This window comes from Fukomys damarensis, unplaced genomic scaffold (assembly GCF_012274545.1).
Source record: "Fukomys damarensis isolate Sample0158 unplaced genomic scaffold, DMR_v1.0_HiC HiC_scaffold_2, whole genome shotgun sequence".
NCBI classification, from domain to species: domain Eukaryota; kingdom Metazoa; phylum Chordata; class Mammalia; order Rodentia; family Bathyergidae; genus Fukomys; species Fukomys damarensis.
This window is the reverse complement of record NW_022900914.1, coordinates 44,499,841-44,520,183: the sequence shown is the minus strand read 5'-3', so window position 1 is coordinate 44,520,183 and position 20,343 is coordinate 44,499,841. Positions and strand designations below refer to the sequence as shown.

Sequence of the window (20,343 nt, the reverse complement as noted above, 5' to 3'; positions counted from 1 at the left end):
GCCCATTTGCCCCTCAGTTGGAGACTGGATAAAGAAGATGTGGTTTTTCTATTAAATGGAATACTACTCAGCCATAAACAATGAGAAATTAGATTCATTCACAGGAAAATGGATACATATTGAGATTATACTCCTAAGTGAAATGAATAAGTCGCACACTTACGTTCGGTGTAAATACCGAATAGTTTCTCTGGTGTGAAAAACTATAATAGTACATAAGATCCTAATGATATAACTGACAATGTGAAATAGGAAGAAAAGGGCTAAAGGTGTAGGGAAGGTAATAAGGGAAAAGAAAAAAATATGAGAAAATGAAAAACTGGAAATAAAGTGTTTGTAAATGGGGAGGGGAGGAGGGGGTGAAGGGAGGGCAGACACAAGGGCAAAAAATGAGAACCAGACCTGTCATGTAAAGGTACAAGATCCCAATAAGAATGTAACTATACTGTATACCTAAAATGTAACAATAAACTCAATGAAAAAAAAAATATGAAAGTATAATGTGACCTCTAGTGGACACATGATTCTATAACACTACAATTTCATTACAAGCCACACATCTCTACAGAATAAGTGTTTTAAACCTATGAAATTAACATCATTCATTAACATCATTTAGTTACAATGTTCCTTTTAAACTAAACCTCTAGGTATTAAAGATGCTAAAAATGTTTCCATTCATGCTTTCTTAAGAGGAAGCTTAAAGGCTTAAGAAATGTTATCACTAAAATTCTTTAATTTCAAGATAAGGCAAGAGAGGAGGACTGGGGAGCAGATGACATATGGATTATCCTAACGATCTGATGACACTTTAACAGACTGTCACTCGCTGCTCCTTGTACAGTGTGAGTATTCAAACAGCAATTATTTCCACAACCAAAGCACTGCTCTATTCTTATCAGGTATCATCTCTTAGTTTTCACAAAACCTGGGGAGGAGATATTATTATCTTCACTTTATAGGTAAGAAAATAGAGAAGTGCAGACAGGTTAAGCAACACACATACACAGCCAATTATCAGTGAAGCCAGGATTTGAACCTAAAAATCTGATTTCCAGGTCACCCTTGTCCTTAACACTGTACTGCCTTCCCTAATATCATAATATAAAACTTCATTTTTAAAGATTACACAGTTTTAACTGTTCAAACTAAAACATAATAAAGAGATGGAAATAAAGCAGAAATGGACATTTAATAATCAAACAGACATACTAAGAAGTTTCAGGATCCAAATAAAGCTTCAAAGGACCTTCTGACTTCTATTTGGTCCTGTTTAGTCTAGTGTCATACTCATGTCTCACAAGACATTATCCAAATCCCCAGATCTCTGTTCACAGCACATAATAAAGATAGGATTTAGGAGCACTGTTGGCGCACTGACAATAGAGAGAAAATGGCTCATGTTGGTCTGCAAGTAGAAAGGGAAAGACTATTAAAAAGCAAAGAAACTCAAGGATTCAAAAAGAACACACTCGCCAAAGGCCTTTTAGGATTGAGATAAATGTTCTGACATACTTCAAAATACTGTCTACTGAAATCTTATCCAAATTTATTTGTTGCTTGCAAAGAGTCACCACATTTAAACTAAATCTTCAGTTGAAAGTCAGACATTTCACATCTTAGCCACAAAAATAAATGAAATTGACACATTCCATCTCCTATAGAACAAATTTAGGTACTTAAATTCTAATCACTCCAAGATTTTAATCTTCCAAAGTGTCAAAGAAATCAACAAAGCAATTAAAACTAGTCAAAGCCCACATCTAAAGCATAAATAGGAGAAAGATTACTAAAAATTTTAATATTCATGCAACTCAGCAGATTAAGTTCCAGACCCTATGCTATAGCAGAACAAGTCAGGTGTCAGGAGGGTTCTTCCAGTGTCATGGCGCCGAAGTGCCTGCAGAGCACAGATCCGTACACGGGATGCTGCTCCACTGCTTTCTGTGACTTCTGCTGGCTGCAGCCTACCCAGGAGTGACCCTGGGGGATCCAGAAGCAATGAAATGGAGGCAAGTTAACAGACACTGGAGGCATTAACCACTGAATTAGGCATCTGGTCTCATCCTGAAATAACAGAGCACATCAAGACCCTGAGCTCCAAAGTTCAAGTCCTAAAAGAAAATAACCTACAACCTAGACTGATGTATCCTGCAAAACTCTCTTTCAAAATGGATGGAGAAATAAGATACTTCCACGACAAAGAACAGTTGAGAAACTTTATGAATACTAAACCAGCACTACTAATAATTTTAAACAATATCCTAGAAAAAGACAATGAAGATCACAACACCAGGAGGTCCAACACAGCAAATCAAATAGCCAAGGCTAGAAACTAAAAAGAGAGGACAAAAAATAAAAAGAGTCAACAAAAGGACAATAACGTGACAATAATAAGTCAGTACATATCAGTTATAACTATCAATGTCAATGGCCTCCATTCACCAATCAAGAGAAATAGATTGGCAGAATGAATTAAGAAGCAAAATCCAACAATATGTTGTATACAAGAAACACACCTAGTGCAAAAAGAAGCCCATAGGCTGAAAGTGAAAGGATGGAAAACAATTCTCCACGTGACAGGAGCACAGAAAAAAGCAGGAGTAGCAATCTTATTCGCAGACAAAACAAATTTCAAACCAAAACTGATTAAGAGAGACAAAGAAGGCCACTACATCCTTGTAAAGGGAACAATTCAAGAGGAAGAAATGACAATCATAAACATATATGCACCAAATATAAATGCCCCCAACTATATAAAACAAATATTAAGTAACATGAAAAACCAAATTACCACTAATACAATTGTAGTGGGGGATCTGAATACCCCACTATCAAAAATAGACAGATCATCTAGGGGAAAAATCAACAATGAAATACTAGAACTGAACCAAGCTTTTGAACACATGGACTTATTAGACGTCTGTAGAGTGTTTCACCCCACAAAATCAGAATATACATTATTTTCAGCTGCACACGGGTCATTCTCCAAGATAAGTCACATACTAGCTCACAAAACAGGTTTGAATAAATGCAAAAGAATTGAAGTTATTCCCTGTATATTATCAGATCACAGTGCTGTGATAATAAATAATAATAAAGCTGGATATCAATAGCATAAGAAACCGTAGGAACTTCACAAACACATGGAAATTGAACAACACTCTCCTGAACAATCTATGGATCACAGAGGAAATCAAAGAAGAAATCAGACAGTTTTTACAAATAAACGAAAATGCCAATACAACATACAGGAATCTATGGGACACAATGAAAGCAGTTCTACATGGAAAATTCATAGCACTGAATGCCCACATTAGGAAAACAGAGCAAGCTCAAATAAACAACCTAACGATGACTCTTAGACTCCTAGAAAAACAAGAGCAAGAAAAACCCAAAGCTCGAACAAGAGAGGAAATTATAAAGATTAGAGCAGAAATCAATGCAATGGAAACTAAGAAAACGACACAAAAACTAAATGAATTGAAGAGTTGGTTTTTTGAAAGACTAAATAAAGTTGATAAACCCTTAGCTAACCTTATCAAAAAAGGAAAGAAAAGGCTCAGATCCATGCAATCGGGGATGCAAAAGGCGAAGTCACAACAGATCCCACAGAAATCCACAGGATCATTAATACATACTATGAGAACCTGTACTCTAAAAAAATGGAAAACACAGAAGAAATGGACAGATTTCTAGATACTTATTAATTACCAAAGTTGAACGAAGAAGATAAAAACATTTTAAACACCCCAATCACAATCAGTGAAATTGAAAATGTAATTAAAAACTTACCAACAAAGAAAAGCCCAGGTCCTGATGGATTCACTGCTGAATTTTACAAGACATTTAGAGATCTATTGCCATTACTCTTCAGACTTTTCAGCAAAATTGAAAGAGAAGCAATACTTCCAAATTCATTCCTGGAAGCAAATATCACTTTGATTCCCAAACCTGGGAAAGATGTAACAAAAAAAGAGAACTACAGGCCAATCTCCTTAATGAATATAGATGCAAAAATCCTCAATAAGATACTAGCAAACAGAATACAGAGGATCATCAAGAAGATCATTCATCCTAACAAGTTGGATTTATTCCAGGAATGCAAGGATGGTTCAACATACGTAAATCAATTAATGTAATACACTATATTAACAAAGTCAAGGACAAGAACCACATGATCCTCGCGATAGATGCAGAAAAAGCATTTGACAAAATTCAACACCCATTCATGATAAAAACTCTGCAAAAAATTGGAATAGATGGTCTATGTTTCAACTTAATAAAGGCTATCTATGAAAAACGAACAGCCAACATCATATTAAATGGGCAAAAACTGAAAACTTTCACGTTAAAATCAGGAACAAGACAAGGATGCTCACTATCACCACTCCTCTTCGATATAGTTCTGGAAACATTAGCTATAGTAATTAGACAAGAGAAAGAAATTAAAGCAATAAAGATAAGAAAGGAAGAAGTTAACCTGTCATTATTGGCTGATGATATGATACTCTACATTGAAGACCCAAAAAACTCCACCAAAAGACTTCTTGACTTAATTGACAGTTTTGGCAGAGTAGCTGGATACAAGGTCAACACCCAATAATCAATAGCCTTCTTGTACACAAAAAACAGACTCACTGAGAAAGAAATTAGGGAAACAATTCCTTTCACAATAGCACCCAAAAAAATGATCTGGGAATCAACCTAACAAAAGAAGCAAAAGACCTCTACACTGAAAACTATAGCACTCTGAAAAAAGAGATCGAGGAGGATTTAAGAAAATGGAAAGATATCCCCTGCTCCTGGGCAGGAAGAATCAACATAGTGAAAATGACCATACTGCCAAAACTGCTATACAGATTCAATGCAATACCAATTGAAATCCCAACACTATACTTCACAGAACTAGAAAGAAGAATCCAAAAATTAATTTGGAACCATAAGAGACCTAGAATAGCAAAAGTCATACTAGGCAACAGACAAATGGCAGCGGGTATAACAATTCCCAATTTGAAACTATACCACAAAGCCACTGTGATAAAAACAGCATGGTACTTGCAAAGAAGCAGACCTGAGGATCAGTGGAACAGATTGGAAGAAACAAAAACAACTCCAGATGCACTCAGCTACCTCATCTTTGACAAAGGAGCTGCCAGTCCCCACTGGAGGAAAGATAGCCTCTTTAATAAATGGAGTTGGAAAAACTGGATCTCAACCTGCAAAAGATTGAAATTAGACCCTTATCTGTCACCATGCACTCTAAACATAAAAACAAAAACACTAAACTTGCTGGAAGATAAGTTAGGCAGAACTCTGGAAGACACTGGCATAGGAAAAGACTTTATGAACAAATTCTCAGTAGCATGGAAACTAGCAGAAAGAATCAGCAAGTGGGATCTCATCTCTTAAAATCCTCAGAAGCATAGAAACTAGCAGAAAGAATCAGCAAGTGGGATCTCATCTTATTAAAAAGCTTCTGCACTGCAAAAGAAGCCATCAACAGAACTAAGAGACAACCTACAATGTGGGAAAAACTTTTTACCAGCTGCTCCTCAGACAAAGGACTATTATCCAAAATATATAAAGAACTTAAAAAAATAAGCCCCCCCCAATATAAAGACCCAATTCTAAAGTGGGCATCTGAAATGAACAGACATTTCTCAGACAAAGAAATAAAAGCAGCAAGTAAATATATAAAAAAATCCTCCACATCACTGGTTATTCGAGAGATGCAGATGAAAACAACACTGAGATTTCACCTCACCCCACAAAGAAGAGCTGCTATCAAGAAATCACACAATAACAAATATTGGCATGGTTGTGGGGAGAAAGGAACCTTCTCCATTGTTGGTGGGAGTGCAGACTGGTGCAACCACTATGGAAGTCAATATGGAGATACCTCAAAGAGCTTGGACTGGAGGTTCCATTTGATCCAGCCATTCCTCTGCTGGGTATCTTTCCAAAAGAAGTGAAAGAATCATACCACAGTGATATATGCGCACCCATGTTTATAGCGGCACAGTTTGTAATAGCTAAAACTTGTAAACAGCCCATCTGCCCATCAATTGGAATCTGGATAAATAAGATGTGGTTTTTCTATAAAATGTTATACTACTCAGCCATAAAGAATGAGAAAGTAGATTCATTCATAGTTAAATGGGTACATTTTGAGGATATACTTCTAAGTGAAATAAATAAGGCACACATATGCAAATACCAAACAGTATCTCTGGTGTGAAAAACTAAAATAGTACTAAAATAGGGACAATTAGCAAATATGAAGAAAAGGACCAAAGGTGTAGGGACAGTGAGAAGGATAGGGAAGGGGGAATAAGGGAAAAGGGAAAAAAATATGAGAAAATGTAAAAATGGAATTAAAGTGTTTGAAGGGGGGGAGGGTGAAGGGAGGGTGGGGACAAGGGGAAAAAATGAGAACCAAGATCTGGCATGTAAAGGTACAAGATCCCAGTAATGACTGTAACTGTACTGTCTACCTAGAATGTACCAATAAATTAAATTTAAGAAAAAAAGTCAGGTGGCAGGTAAGAAGACAAGGGGAAAAAAAGTGGGTGGGGAACTAGGGATGTTGGAACACAGATACACAGATATATCATTCCTAGAAAAAGTAAGGTTCATCTCAAATGAGAAATACTGAAGACATATTTCAGACCAGCATTTCAGAGGCCCAGCTTAAAAACAAAAAAAAGGAATCCAAAAGAAGGGGCCTAAAAATATATGCAACCAGGTATAGCAAGCTCAGAAAAGATACCACCTCTCGGGAGAAAGAGGTCACTTGGAAGAAAGAATACATAAAATTGCACAGATCTTGGCTTCTTAAATACCATTCTCCACTCAAAGAAACCAGAGCTCTTTGGAGGAATAAATGAATGAAGGTCTGGGATACATAAATGTAGACTGTTTTGGTCTAGATCTAAAATGTTCCCCCAAAGTCTCATGTATTCAGAGGTACACATTTTGGAAGGTGATTGGACCAGTAGATTAAGCCACTGATGAGTCATGGATGGATAAACTGTTAAGAGTTGAGGCCTGATCAGAAGAAGGGGACACTGGCAATGTGACCAGGGTCTATTCTTGTCCCCAGCTCCTCTCTTCACTTTGCTTCCTGGCTGTGTGAAATGATCAGCTCTCCTCAGCCATGCTCTTCCACTATGCCGTTTCTATGAACCAACTAAACCTCTCCAACTTTAAGTTGTATCAGGTATTTTGTCTCAGTGACAGGAAAGAAGACATATACATGGACCTAGGACAATTTGTTGTGCCAGAGAATAAGGAAATGCTCAAAAGTTGGTGGTTACATGTCAATAAAACAGAGACAGCAGTGTGAAAAGATCCTCAGTGGCCAAATCTGGAACACTTTAGGCATCAAAATGATTAATGATAACAATGGAATATAGTGCACTGAATACTAAAATAATCCATGATTTTATATCAACTAAAGAGATTAGCCTTGGAAGAAAAGCTTTACTTTATAAAAAGAATGCCAGGGAAAGTACAAATCATAGAATCATAAAAAAGTACCAATAACATAATCACTAAGGATCAAGGGATGTTAACTTTCAGGAGGTTTGTTGGAAAAAAAAAAATTCATGAAGTCTCAGGCTGTCATTCTAAAGACTACATACTCTTCTCTGAGACACCACTTTAAGCAAGTGATGAAGTCTCACTGTCATTCTAAAGACTACATACTCTTCTCTGAGACACCACTTTAAGCAAGTGATCAGACTTATCATCAACAAATAGCAGGAAAAGCTGATCCTGATGTGATGTGGTGCTCTGAGTCTACAAGACTCATATAACATTCATATAACAAAAATATTTACCTTGAATCAAATTATATGCAAAAAATTAAGATAGAAGAAAACTAGACAGTTTTGAGGGGCAGTTATAAAAGCAAATAGTCTAGACTTGCAACAGCATTCACATTGAGATGAAAGACAAGAGAAGCATTCTAGATGAAGGGATAATATTTAATGGATCTTGAACTGTTTTTTAAATGTTTTTTGAAAAGGATATTCTTAGAAAAGCAGCATAAAATTAAACAAGGAACATTAAAATTTACTTCACAGTTATGAAAATTATTCTAAAGTATAATACAATATATGGTTATGTAGAAATGTTTGTTAAGTGCTACATTCTTGCATACCTTAAGAAATACAAGTTAAAAATGAAGAGATAAAGTATTGTCTTACTTTTTCTCATTGCTGAGACAAAATGTTCAACACCCAAAGTTAAAGGAGGAAAGGTTATTTGGCTCACAGTTTGTACAGGTTTCAGTCTATAGTTGGCTGGCTCTAAGCCAAAGTGGCTTGGCAGAGGAGCACCACAGAGGAGAAACAGTTCATGGCAGGCAGAAGACAGCAAAAGCAAGTCACAAGCCACAATAGCAGCTTCTTTCTTTTTATATTCTATCTAGACTATTTGGTTTAGAGCTATTATGAAAACAATCAGTGGACTACTTTAGTACCACCCTTAATCCCAGCATCACACATTCTAGATCTAGCCACCTCTGAAAACACCTCACGACCACATGAAGCTTTGGGTGGACATCTAGACACAAACAATAACATTCCACCCCAAGCCTCTCAAAGACCCATATGCATCCCTTTACACAAAGGGCATTTAGTCCATCTCTAAGAGTTGCCTAAGCCCCATCAGTTTCAACATTGCCGAAAAAGTCCAAGTCCAAAGTCTACTCTGAGATTCAAGTCAAACTCTTAGCTGTGAGCCCTGATACATATGAAAAGAAAGTTAAACACTTCCAACATACAATGGCACAAGATAGAGATTTTCATTCTAATAGAAGGATAGAAAGGAATGGGACCAAAACAAGTCCAAAATCCAGCAGGGCAAACATTAAGTCCCACAGTTCCACTTCCAGCATCCCTGGCAATCTGTGGCAAGCTGTGTATTCCAAAGAGCTTGAGTAGCTCCATCCCTGAGGCACTGCTGATCATTGTACCTCCCATGGCTTCTCTCTTAGGCCACCTCTGTTCCCTCCTTGCAGTTTTCCTCAGATGACTCACATTCCTGGCTTCTCAAAACTTCTGGTGTCTCCACTGTACCTTTGGCTTCACACTGCCCTCTCAGGGGTACACTGCCTGGCCTCCCAGGCCTTCTGAAAGTTGGGTGGAAGCCTTCCTGATCCCACAACTCTTGCATTCTGCATGCACCTAAAACCAGCACCAAGTCAGTGACATCAGAGTCTGCCATCAGCTGAAACAACAGCCAGGCTTCCTTCTCTCTTGGCTGTAGTAGTTGAGTGCCTGGATCACTGAGCACTCTGAATTCAATCCCAAGAAACAAATTCTCTATGCTGCCACCATTGTGGAACATGGGGCTCTCTTCTCAAAGCAAAATCTTTCACCTTTGCAAATCTGAGGTTACAAAGGCTGGAATTCTGCTGGTTCTTGTGATATTCTCAAGACACCTTTTTTGTTGTCTTCTAAAACACTTGGCTTTATCTTGCGAGTCTTATTGGCAGTCCTATTTTCTCTTTTGTTTCATTTTTGTAGGCCACAACTTTACTGGATCTTCCTTTCTGGCCAAACGCAAAACATTTTAAATCATTCTGCTGGGCTTGTTGCTCTTTATTCTCAACATAGATCTCAACATAGATAAAAGTCCCCAACAGCAGCCATGCTACAGCCTCAACATTAGACTGTCTTGAAATTTCTTTTGCAAGATTAGTTAGTCCACCGCCCTTAGTCTCAGTCTCAAGCAAAGTCTTTGGACACCAAAAAAATGCAGACAGACTTTTGCCAAGCCATAACACACATCATCTGGAGTCTAAAAGCCAATGCAGTCCTTCTTCCCAACAGAAACCTCCCAAGCCTGGTATTTATTCCCAGCATTTCTATCACCATCCTGGTCTTCTGAGCTTTGACCAAACTCTCTCATCAAGTACAGTCTCAGGCATTCCAGGACTGCTTCTTCAGCTAGCATCTCCAAACCTTTCCAGACTCTTCCAACAGCCAGTTTTAAAAGCTCTTAAACCACACAGTCAGTTATAGTCCAGCAATGACCCCACTTTCGGTACCAAATCCTGTCTTAGTTACTTTTCTCATTGCTGAGAGAAACTACCCGACATCCAAAGTTAAAGGTGGAAAAGTTTATTTGGCTCACAGTTTACAGAGGTTTTAGTCCATAGTTGGCTGGCTCCAAGATGGGTGTTTTGGCAGAGGGGCCTCACAGAGGAGAAACAGTTCATGGAAGGCAGACGACAGGAAAAGCAAGCCATGAAACAATTGCAGCTTCTTTCTGTCCTTTTTATTTAGGCTACCTGGCTTAGGGCAGGTGCCAAACCCATCAGTGTACTAATTTAGTAATCACACATCTTTAAACCAGCATCACACATTCTAGATCCAGCCACCTCTGAAAAAGCCCCACCTATGACTGCATGAGGCTCTGGGGGGAAACCTAGACACAAACCATAACAAGTATACTATGTATGCAATGTACTTTCAAAAGTATTTCATGAGAAATATACTCCTACACACATACTCATGTACACAAATACACCACAGAAGAAATATATTGAGTAAACATTGATTGACCAGGCATGATGTTGCATACGGTAATCCCCAGCACTCAGGAGGTGGAAGCAGGAGGATCACCATGAGTTCAAGGCCAGCCTGGGCTACATAGTGAGCTCAAGGCTAGCATGCACAACAAAGTGAGACCCTGTCTCAAAACAAACAAACAAAAAAATTGATTAAAACATTTTGATTAAACTACTGCTTATCATATTTTTGATACTTGCAGCCAAAAGTAACTGTGACTAGAACACATTACTCTGACAATTTTTATATTGGTAAGTAGATATTTAATACCAATTTCATTTCTTTTTCTTTCCTCAGCTGTGATAAAACAAATACTAGAAAACAGAAAAAGCTAGGGCCAATGATGTAGCTCAGCTACACCTCCCTGGCAAGTGCAAAGTCCTCAGTTTGATCCTGGCTATGGGGGTGGCAGGGCAGAAAAGCTAACTAATTTTAGCATTTAAGTATAAAAACGTTTTATAGGGCCAGGGATTTAGCTCAGTGGCTCTGCTGCCTGCCTTGCAAGCACAAGGACCAGAGTTCGATCCCCTATACCCAAAAAAAAAAAAAAAAAAAAAAAAAAAAAAAAAAAAAAAAAAAAAAAAAAAAAAAAAGTTTTATAATGTTAAAAGCATTGCACACAATGTGGTACAAATTTTAAAAAGAATCCCTGAAGAACATACAGGCTGAAGTGTTATGCCTAAGTCACTGCTATCCTTTGGTAGCAATAGCTAAAATGATAATGATACTATAGGGGGGAAAAACACTTTTTACTTGAATTCTTCATATCACTTCTTAAAAGGGCTTTCTATTCTTATATCACTTCTTTACTGATACCATATGGATCTCCTGCATTTGATTTTCTGCTTTTGAGTTGAATTCCCCATCCATCAAAATGCACAAACAAGTCTTTTCTCTATGTATATTACATTATATATATTATGGAAAATACATAAACCTAACAGAGAAACATGGGCTCTGTTTTAGGTATAATTTGCATGAGATTCTTTCCTTATATTTTGTGTGTTGTACGTGTAACAAGTAAATAAAATCCAAAATTAAGACTGAAATTGAATTCAGACTGAAACTGTGAAAGCTTCCTACCTGTGGGACTGCCCAGCATTAGGTCTAGCAATTACTCAGAGCTTAGTTCTCAACACTAACATGCTGCCATAACATCTGATGAGAAGTTGGTCATATTCCTCTACAGGTAAGTTAGTTGATATGAGATGTTTAATATTACTGCATTTGGAATGTACCAAAATCCAATTTCTGATGTTAAGAAAGGGCAAGTTTGAAGAAAGAGACTGGAGGCCAGAGGCTCTCCATGTAGACTCCAACTTACTAACAGACTCTCTTTGAAAGGTTATTAATCTGCTGGATATGAAATGTTCTTTGGAATTTATGAATATATTTTCCCATAAGAATAATGGTACAAATGGTAGTTAGGTTATTAGGGTACCTCATAAATACCCATTTAATACATAATGCTGATGAAATGTGGACAATTTCAATTTTAAAAAGTAAAATTTCTGTGCTACTACTTCAAGTCTGCTGAATCGTTAGCCAATATGACTCTGCAGGCTTGGTGCTATTAAAAATTTTACTCAGCAAAACCTGTTTGACATGTAATGCTACTTATACAGTGAATTCTATAAAGTATGAGAACATCATCTTCATTAACATATTGTTACAAGGCAACATTGGAAGTGAAAACATAAGCAGATCTTATCATAAAACTGGGTTTCAATCACCACTTGGAGATTATATGGAAAGCAATTTATCACACATATATTGAAACAGACAAAATCCAAGTCCCTGACAAATACAAATGCTGAAAGGATACAAAGCAAAAGGAACTCTGGTTCATTGTTGGTGAAAATGCAAATAGTAGAGCCATTTTGAAAGACAGTTTGGCAGTTCTTATAAAACTTAACATACTCTTATGACATCCAGCAATTATCCTCCTTAGTATCTAATTCTACCCAAACAAGTTAACTTTGATTCAAGCCGAGCATGGTGGAGCACACCTGTAATCTCAACACTCAAGAGGCTGAAGCAGGAACACTGTTGTGAGTTCAAGGCCAACCTGAACTGCATAGTGAGACTCTGTCTCAAACAAAAAAAATTTACATCCACATAAAAACCTGTGCATGGATGTTTATAGCAGCATTGTCTCTGTTAAAAACTCAGAAGCAAACAAAATGACTTTCAGTAGCTAAATGAAATCTGAAAAGGCTATATACCATTTGATTCTAACAATATGACACTGTAGAAAAGGCAAAACTATAGCAACAGTATAAAGTTCAACAGATGTCAGGTACAACTACAGCAACAGTAGCAAGTTCAGCAGATGTCAGGAGCTCGGGAGAGAAGGGATAAATAGGCAGAAACACAGGATTTTTAGAGCAGTAAAACTATTCTGTATGATCTTGCAATGGTGGGTCATACATTCATTGGAGCGCACACAATGTCCAATATCAGGGGTGAACTCTAGTATAAACTGTAGACTTTGGGAGATAGTGTTTTGATGTAGATTCACCAATTGTAATAAATATACCACACTGGTGTGAGATGATAGCAGAGGAGCCTGTGCATGTATGGGGCCAGGGGCCACATGCGACCTCGAGGCTTTTCATTCAGTTTTGCTTTGAACATACAACTGCCCTATAAAGTGATGTCTACTTACAAAAATGAATATGTTTTTAAAAAGAATGTTTGTAACAAAGATTGAATTTCACTATGCTTTGTTCTCTGTGTGTGATGTTTCTTAGCTGTGTTTTCCTGCCACTGTAAAGATATAAAGATGTTCTCACTGTCAAAGTGTTTTACTACCAAAAAAAAAAGGTGCAAAGGGGAAGGGGAAGTGGGATGGGTAGGGGAAAAGAAAGAGAATGGAATTAATACGAGAAAAAGAAAAAATGGAAACAGTCTACATAGGGAAGGGTGGAGGGGTTGAAGGGAGGACAGGGGAATGGGAAAAAATAAGAAGATGGGGCCAGGGATTTAGCTCAGTGGTTCTGATGCCTGCCTCACAAGCTCAAGGTCCTCAGTTTGATCTCCAGTACCAAAAAAACTAAGATGGATTATGTAAAGGTGCAATTTCCAAAAATGAATGTCATTATACTGTATACCTTAAATGTACAAACACAATTAATTTTTTAAAATGTTTTACTACCAAGACCATTGTACATGTTGAACTGTACAGCAATCAAAATTTATGGAGTTTGAATCAGAAAAATATAGCTAGTTAAGTGGGTTCAAAAGTCATCTTTATTGATATTAATATTTCAGATAGACATGAATTTACAATGAACTTCCTGAGTTTTCCACTTAGAACTGTCTTTGCTCTCTCAACTACAGAAAAATCTCACTGGAATTGCTGTTGTTTGAAAAAGCAGCCCTCATGTTGTGCTTCTTTTTTTTTTTTTTTTTTTTTTTTTTTTTTTTTTTAATGTTTTGTGTTTTTTTTTTTTTTTTTTTTTTCTTGTTTGTTCAATACTGGGCATCGAATCCTGAGAGACTTTAAAACTGAGCTATATCTCCAGCCCTTTTTATTTTTCAAGATAATGTCCCTATAAGTCATGCAGGCTAGCCTCCAAATTGGAATCTTCTTGCTTCTGCCTCCAATTAACTGAGATTGTGGATATATGCCACCACTACTAGCACACACTGCGGAGAAGTAACAGCTACATTTGTCAGCTCCAGAATCTAAAAGCCACAAACTGATCTGCCTGTTTTTCAAATTTTTCTTTCAACACATTGAGGATGTCATTCGTGAATACCTCTAAAATCTGCCAAATTTGATGACAGAATCTGATTATTGAATGATTGTGTAAAAAGGAAAAAGCAAAGCCAGAGTATAGTGGTGCACACCTGTAATCCTAGCACTCGGGAAGCCTGAAGGAGGAGGATGGAAAATTTACACTCAGCCGAGGCAACTTCATGACTTAGGCAGAATCGGACTCAAAATTTAAAAAACAATAATAATAATAATAAAAAGACTAGGTAGGGTTTCAATCCTTAGTACCACAAAAATAAAGGAAAAGCAAAATCCTGACAAGATAACTGACCAACATTCTACTTACCGTTTTTAAAAACAGATACTACATATGAGCAAGACTAAAACACAGAAAGTAAGTTACAAATAATGAAAAGGTCTGCAAGCTCCTGCCAAGTTCATCAAAACACAGAACAAAAATCCATTTATCTTTTAATCAAACTCTCAGTATTCTGTATGGATAACACAATTTCTTAAGCAAGACAAAACTTTTTAATAACAGACATATGAGTACTAGATGAAACAGATACTTCACTGAGTTTCTAATCTCCATATCAAAACAAAACAAAACACTTCCCAGGAGTTTCTTCAAATGTTTGCATAGGCTAGCAGACTGGAGAAAAATAGTAAGATTTATTCAAACATTTAAATAATCACTTGGCCAGATTAAAAAAAAAACAGCAACATGAACTTCCTTCTCAATAACCTTACTACATATACATGTATATCTATATACCTACACACACACACACACACACACACCCTTAGGACCAATTTCCATAAGAACCTTAAACCACTACTCCTTTGCCTGTTCGCAGAAGAGTGAGTGCAAGGCTAAAACCAACGGTTCCATTCAGACACTGGAAATTAATCAGAAAATTAATCAGTGCTCTTTACTCTCTGGTATCAGCTGCCATAGGTCTGTATAAACAATCCAAAAGAAAACTCCTATAGGATAGGGACCCCATACCCAGTTCATCTTTGTAAACTCCACAGTGCTAGGATCTGCAAAAGTTTCAGTACAAAGTGAGAATTATATGAGAAATAGTGAATGTTAGGGGAAACGTGCATGCACTCACACAGATGTACTAAGAGATATATAGAATTCCAAAAGCAATTTGCCAATTTTCTAATTCATAATCCTCCCAAAAGGATACAGATTATATGGCATTGTGGCAATATGCATCCAAAAGCTTTAGATAACTTATTTATGGTTTGTTTTTCTTCTCTGAACAATGGCAATAATAAAAGCACCTGGTTCATAGGGTTTTGAAAAAAGCATATTGGTTGATATATAAGAAGTATCCTTAGGCCAATGACTGGAACAGTACACATTCTACTTAGGAGTTGGCTACTGACATTACTAAAAATTGCATTATAATAAAAGTAGGGCCTACCTGGTGCTTCAAAGAAAGCAAAGCTTAAAAATAAATTAGTCTAGGGGAGATAAGATCATGGGTAGAGCAACCTTTTGCAAAGCCAGAAGCTACTGTAAACATTTTAGGCTTATGGCCCTAGAAGCAATATTTTCAACCCCTGGGGTAACTATGTGCCCTGAAAAGCTAATAGGTTTTTGTTTGCTTACATTAGACCTTTTAAATCTGAAGAACTATTTATGTGATAAGCCACACAAACAAGGGCTGTATTTGGCTGCAGTGACATAGTTTGCCAACCCCTAGAAAATGTGATAATGATGATTGTACAGTCAGTGCTTTTTAAAGGCAACATAAAGAAATGTTTGTGAGTTGACTAAAGTTGATTGCAAAATGTGCTGCCCAAAATTTCTAAAATCCAGACAGGCAGGGCTGACTGGTGGGAAGTTCAGTTTCGAAAGAAGGACCTCGGACCTAGCAAAGACCTTGCAGACTCGCGGGGTCCGCCCAAGCCTTCTCCCACACTTACTCCCAGCAACGGCCCGCGGCCGATGACCGTCTCCCCAAGCGCCAAGGCCACCCGGGGGCCACCGTCCTGCGGCTGCAGCTCGAAGCACCCAGACATGGCAGGCCAGGATTACGTTACTTCTCGAGAAGACAGCCCCGGCAGTCGTTTCCGCCTTCCACAGATGCTCTGGGCATGCCCAAGCCTCGAAGAAACACAGGGGGAGGGGAACCCAAACTCAGCTAGGGTAAGCGTAGTCCTACAGTACCCCAGCCCCGCTTTCTAAATCCCGTCCTCCACCTGAGCCACTGACACGTTTGGGGATTCCCCAGCTCAGACCGCCTCCAAATTTCTGTTTGAAAACTCCGGCTCCCCCTCCCACCTCCTCACCACCCATCGGCTTCATAGGACGCCGGATCTTGTAGTCCCTGATGCCTTCATTTCCCCTCTTTTGCCGAACTACGATGCCTTAAGAAAACTACAATCCTAGAAGGCACCGCACTGCCCCTCTGCGCCTGTGCGATTCGAGTGGCCAGGGCGGGGCCGAAGTGGGTGGGACGTGAAGGACTATGGGGAAGGACTCAAATCCCGGAGAATTTAAATCGTGGGAGGAGAAGTCGGTCGGACCCAGGTAGGTGGGTCTTCCTTCCCTTACTGCATTGGCCTCCAGGCCCAGGGTATGGGGCGGCCCTGGCGCAAGTGCAGCTGTCCCTCAGCGGCCTGGAGCCACGGGGGTACTACCAGCAGTTGTTTTTGTTCACTTGTCATTGCTCGAGTTCTTGGGACTTGGGTAGCCGCAGTCCACACAGACCACGCTAGAAAAGTGGTCTGTGTGAGACGCGAGGTCATTACCCGACCTTAGGGGAGGGGTGGTCCAGACGGGGAGAGCCGAGGGGCACCTGACCCGCCAGTGACACTTGAAAGGGAATCTCACCTAATTGGAGGGACGCGCGCCTCTCGGTTTTTGAGTAGTATTCCAGACATCTGGTCGAAGCCGAACCTGGAAAATTTCCAGTGAGATTTAAAAAACCCTGCCCACCGCATCTCCACTTCAAATCGAAAGCTTTCGTCCACCTCTTTTGACGCGACGTGGAATTCTTTTGACGCTAAGAAGCATTTTATTCTCCAGTGAGATCCTGGGAGAAGTAGCAAATCTTTAACTGCCGAGTAATATCCTATTATGAGATTCAAGTGCTTGAGGGTTTGGCTTTGGTTTGTAATGATGCTGGGAGGGGGAAGGGGTGTGGCAAAAACTTGCTCTTCGTTTACGATCTTGTGTTTACCAATTTGCTTTCTTCTCCAGACGCCCAAGAGGAAATCCTCTGCTGAACACCGACATTAAATTTACTGAGTACCACGACTAATTTGGATCATAAGTTAATGAATGCAAGCCACTTTGGTCTTGGCAACATAATCGAGTAACACTTGTAGAAAAGGGAACTATTATCAGACGATTAAAAAAAATAGCTGTATTTTAAGTCCCTCTGTTACACCCCAAACCCTTATTTTTAAAAGGGAGAAAAACATGTTATAAACTGATTTTAAATAAATACAAGCTGTCTTTATATACAAAAGTAGTTCAAGAGTGGTGATGTACACCGCTATGGTTACCATGATTCAGAAGCCTGCACCAACCTACCTTGAATAATTAGCTGAAACTGCACTTGAAATCATTAGTCACACGTTCTAGGTAACTAAATTACATTGTTTACTTTTGTTTATACTTTTTACTTGTGGAATAGTTTCAGTAACTTATCTTTACTTCATGATTACCTATAAATATGGTTCAAGGGACCATTTCTACAATACTGACCTTAGAATTGCATATTTGAAACTGTGCCTTCATGACTGGGATCTCATCCTTTTGTCCATTTTAGGTAGTATTCGTGTTGAATATGAGTACCTGCCCATAAAGTATAATTAGTTACACAATTCTTATTACTAAAAGCCCAGCAGGTTTATGACTGAGTCACAAATTACAGATGAATTTAATGGCAAGGAGATTAGTGTGATTGACTCATGCACGTTTTCGTTAAGTACTTTGACTATGTCTTCATAGTAGTCATCACTAAATTCAATAAGTGTGGGTCTAACATGAAGAATATTTCCCTATTCTAGATAATTTTATTTAGAAACAAAAAATTTAGGAACAAGCCCATTTGCTTAAAATGTTAAAAAAGAACACTGTACAATTCGGATGGCAGGCTACATGTTTGATAATTATCCCTATCAATCTTACAGGAACACACAAAAGAGAAGCAGCATTTGCCCAATTTTGTAGATTGGGAAACTTCAGATCATGGCCAAAAAAATATCTGATTAAGAGTAAAATTTGCTGTCCAATCTGAAGAAATTGAGTATGTTTCAATTTTTCCCTTTAGGTTACAGATGAGGATAATTTACTAAAACATCACGTTATGAAGAAAAATTCCAAAAGGAACAATAAATTGAGAGTTTGTGACATAGTATTGAACTCTGTGGATGCTGAGAAGGAAAACAAGGAGAGTCAAAATAATTTTGTTGAACTGCTACCTCTAGAAGTCACTTTTAAAATTTTCAGTCAGCTAGACATTCAGAGTTTGTGCAGAGCTTCAGTGACGTGCAGGAGCTGGAATCACACAATAAGAAATAGTGACTCCTTATGGAAGCCTCACTGCTTGACTGTCAGAGCTGTGTGCCGAAGAGAAATCGATAATGACCTGGAGAATGGGTACTCCTGGAGGGTAAGTCCAACCTTTACAGTTTACAGTGTTTTTGATGATGTCATGTTAGCAGTTTTGAGGCACCTCTTAACTTCTGCTTGGAGGAGGTAAGATTACATATGCAGAGTACACAACACACAGAGTATGTTGACTGGTGAGGGAAGATTAGATAGGCAGACAAACATACAGAGCATGTTTACTTTTGGAGATGGTAGGTTTACATATGCAGAAAAACTATGTTGATGGGAAGGAGTAAAAGTTGTGTGATTAGTCTTTTCATTCTATATGTTTATCCACACTATCTCACATCAGTCCTATATTTTTCAAATCCTACATTAAGAAGTGTTGCTCTGTTAAGTGAAACTAGCTATCTCTTGTCACTCCAACTTACTGAATACCTTCAGTAAATTCTGGGGCTTAATCTCTGTATATATATATACATGAACATACATACATACATAAACACACATGCATGTCAGTTTATTATATATGCATATGTGTGTTAATATATTCCTTGATATATGTATATAATCTTCCTCTTAGCCCTGTGAGTTGGCTTGTCTTGTTGTGTTGTTGTTGTTTTGTGGGGGCGTTTTTTGTTTTGTTTTTGGTACTGGGGATCGAACTCGGGACCTTGCACTTGCAAGGCATGCAGCAGCACCACCGAGCTAAATCCCCAGCCCTCTAGTTTTAAACAGATTCACTAACGAACAACCTACCACACTCCTTTTCAGTGATGATGGTTTTTTCCTTTCAGGTAATACTAGTGAGGAATTACCAGAAGAGTAAAGTGAAATACGAATGGTTAAGTGGCAGATACAGCAACATCTGTTCTCCCGTTAGCCTACCAGAAAAAATCATGTGCCCAATGGATGCAGATACATGGGGAGAAATTCTTCAAGCAGAACTAGAAAGATAAGTGAAAAAATCATAAACATCTTGTAAATCTGAGAGTTTAAAACAAATGATTCAGGGTGCAAAACATGTATTTTATCTATACATTTTCTCCACCTTTTTAATATTTAACAAGAAAATAGTAGAAAACATTGTTAAAGTAAAGCTTTATATTTATTTTGCACTTTAGTAAAAAACATTTTTATGGTTTTACTGTCTTGTGAAAAATCATGGAATGTTATTTTTATAAAAAATAATATACTGATAGAATTATTTCAAAATATATTGTTTCATGTATTGTGTTAGTATAGTGCAGTAATTTCAACAATAGAGCTTAATGTTTTCTGTTTAAAGATAATTTTTAAAATTTAGCGAGCAACTTGAAGCAGCTATCTTTTGAGGTCTATCAAGAATAGATGGTAACCAGGGCCAGGGAGTTAGCTCAGTGGTGCTGCCACCTGCCTCACAAGCACAAGGTCCCAAGTTTGATCCCTGGTACAAAAAAAAAAAAAAAAAAAAAAAAAAT

General features: G+C 38.0%; 2 protein-coding genes across 11 annotated transcripts in view; one reads left to right on the top strand and one right to left on the bottom strand.

Annotated features, from left to right (window-relative positions):
* The window catches only part of Aplf (aprataxin and PNKP like factor), a 104,811-nt gene extending 88,119 nt beyond the window's left edge, over positions 1 to 16,692 (bottom strand). For 5 of the 7 annotated variants that reach the window (XM_010609706.2, XM_010609704.2, XM_010609707.2 and 2 more), the window contains exon 1: positions 16,246 to 16,594. In XM_010609706.2, coding sequence (XP_010608008.1) covers positions 16,246 to 16,341 — 96 coding nt within the window. In that variant the 5' untranslated portion in view covers positions 16,342 to 16,594. The other 2 variants (XM_010609703.3, XM_033764442.1) reach the window with 2 other exon arrangements.
* Positions 16,693 to 16,758: 66 nt separating this feature from the next.
* On the top strand, positions 16,759 to 20,301 carry Fbxo48 (F-box protein 48). Of its 4 annotated transcripts, none has more exons than XM_010609698.3 (4): positions 16,760 to 16,852; positions 17,525 to 17,911; positions 18,603 to 18,944; positions 19,681 to 20,301. In XM_010609698.3, exons 3-4 carry the CDS (start codon positions 18,639 to 18,641, stop codon positions 19,840 to 19,842), a joined length of 468 nt encoding a protein of 155 aa, XP_010608000.1. In that variant the 5' UTR covers positions 16,760 to 16,852; positions 17,525 to 17,911; positions 18,603 to 18,638; the 3' UTR covers positions 19,843 to 20,301. The 4 variants fall into 4 exon arrangements, with proteins under 4 accessions (XP_010608001.1, XP_010608000.1, XP_033620352.1 ...); XM_033764461.1 differs by lacking the exon at positions 16,760 to 16,852 and adding an exon at positions 16,893 to 16,955; XM_010609702.3 differs by lacking the exon at positions 16,760 to 16,852 and adding an exon at positions 16,982 to 17,388.
* Positions 20,302 to 20,343: the final 42 nt, after the last annotated feature.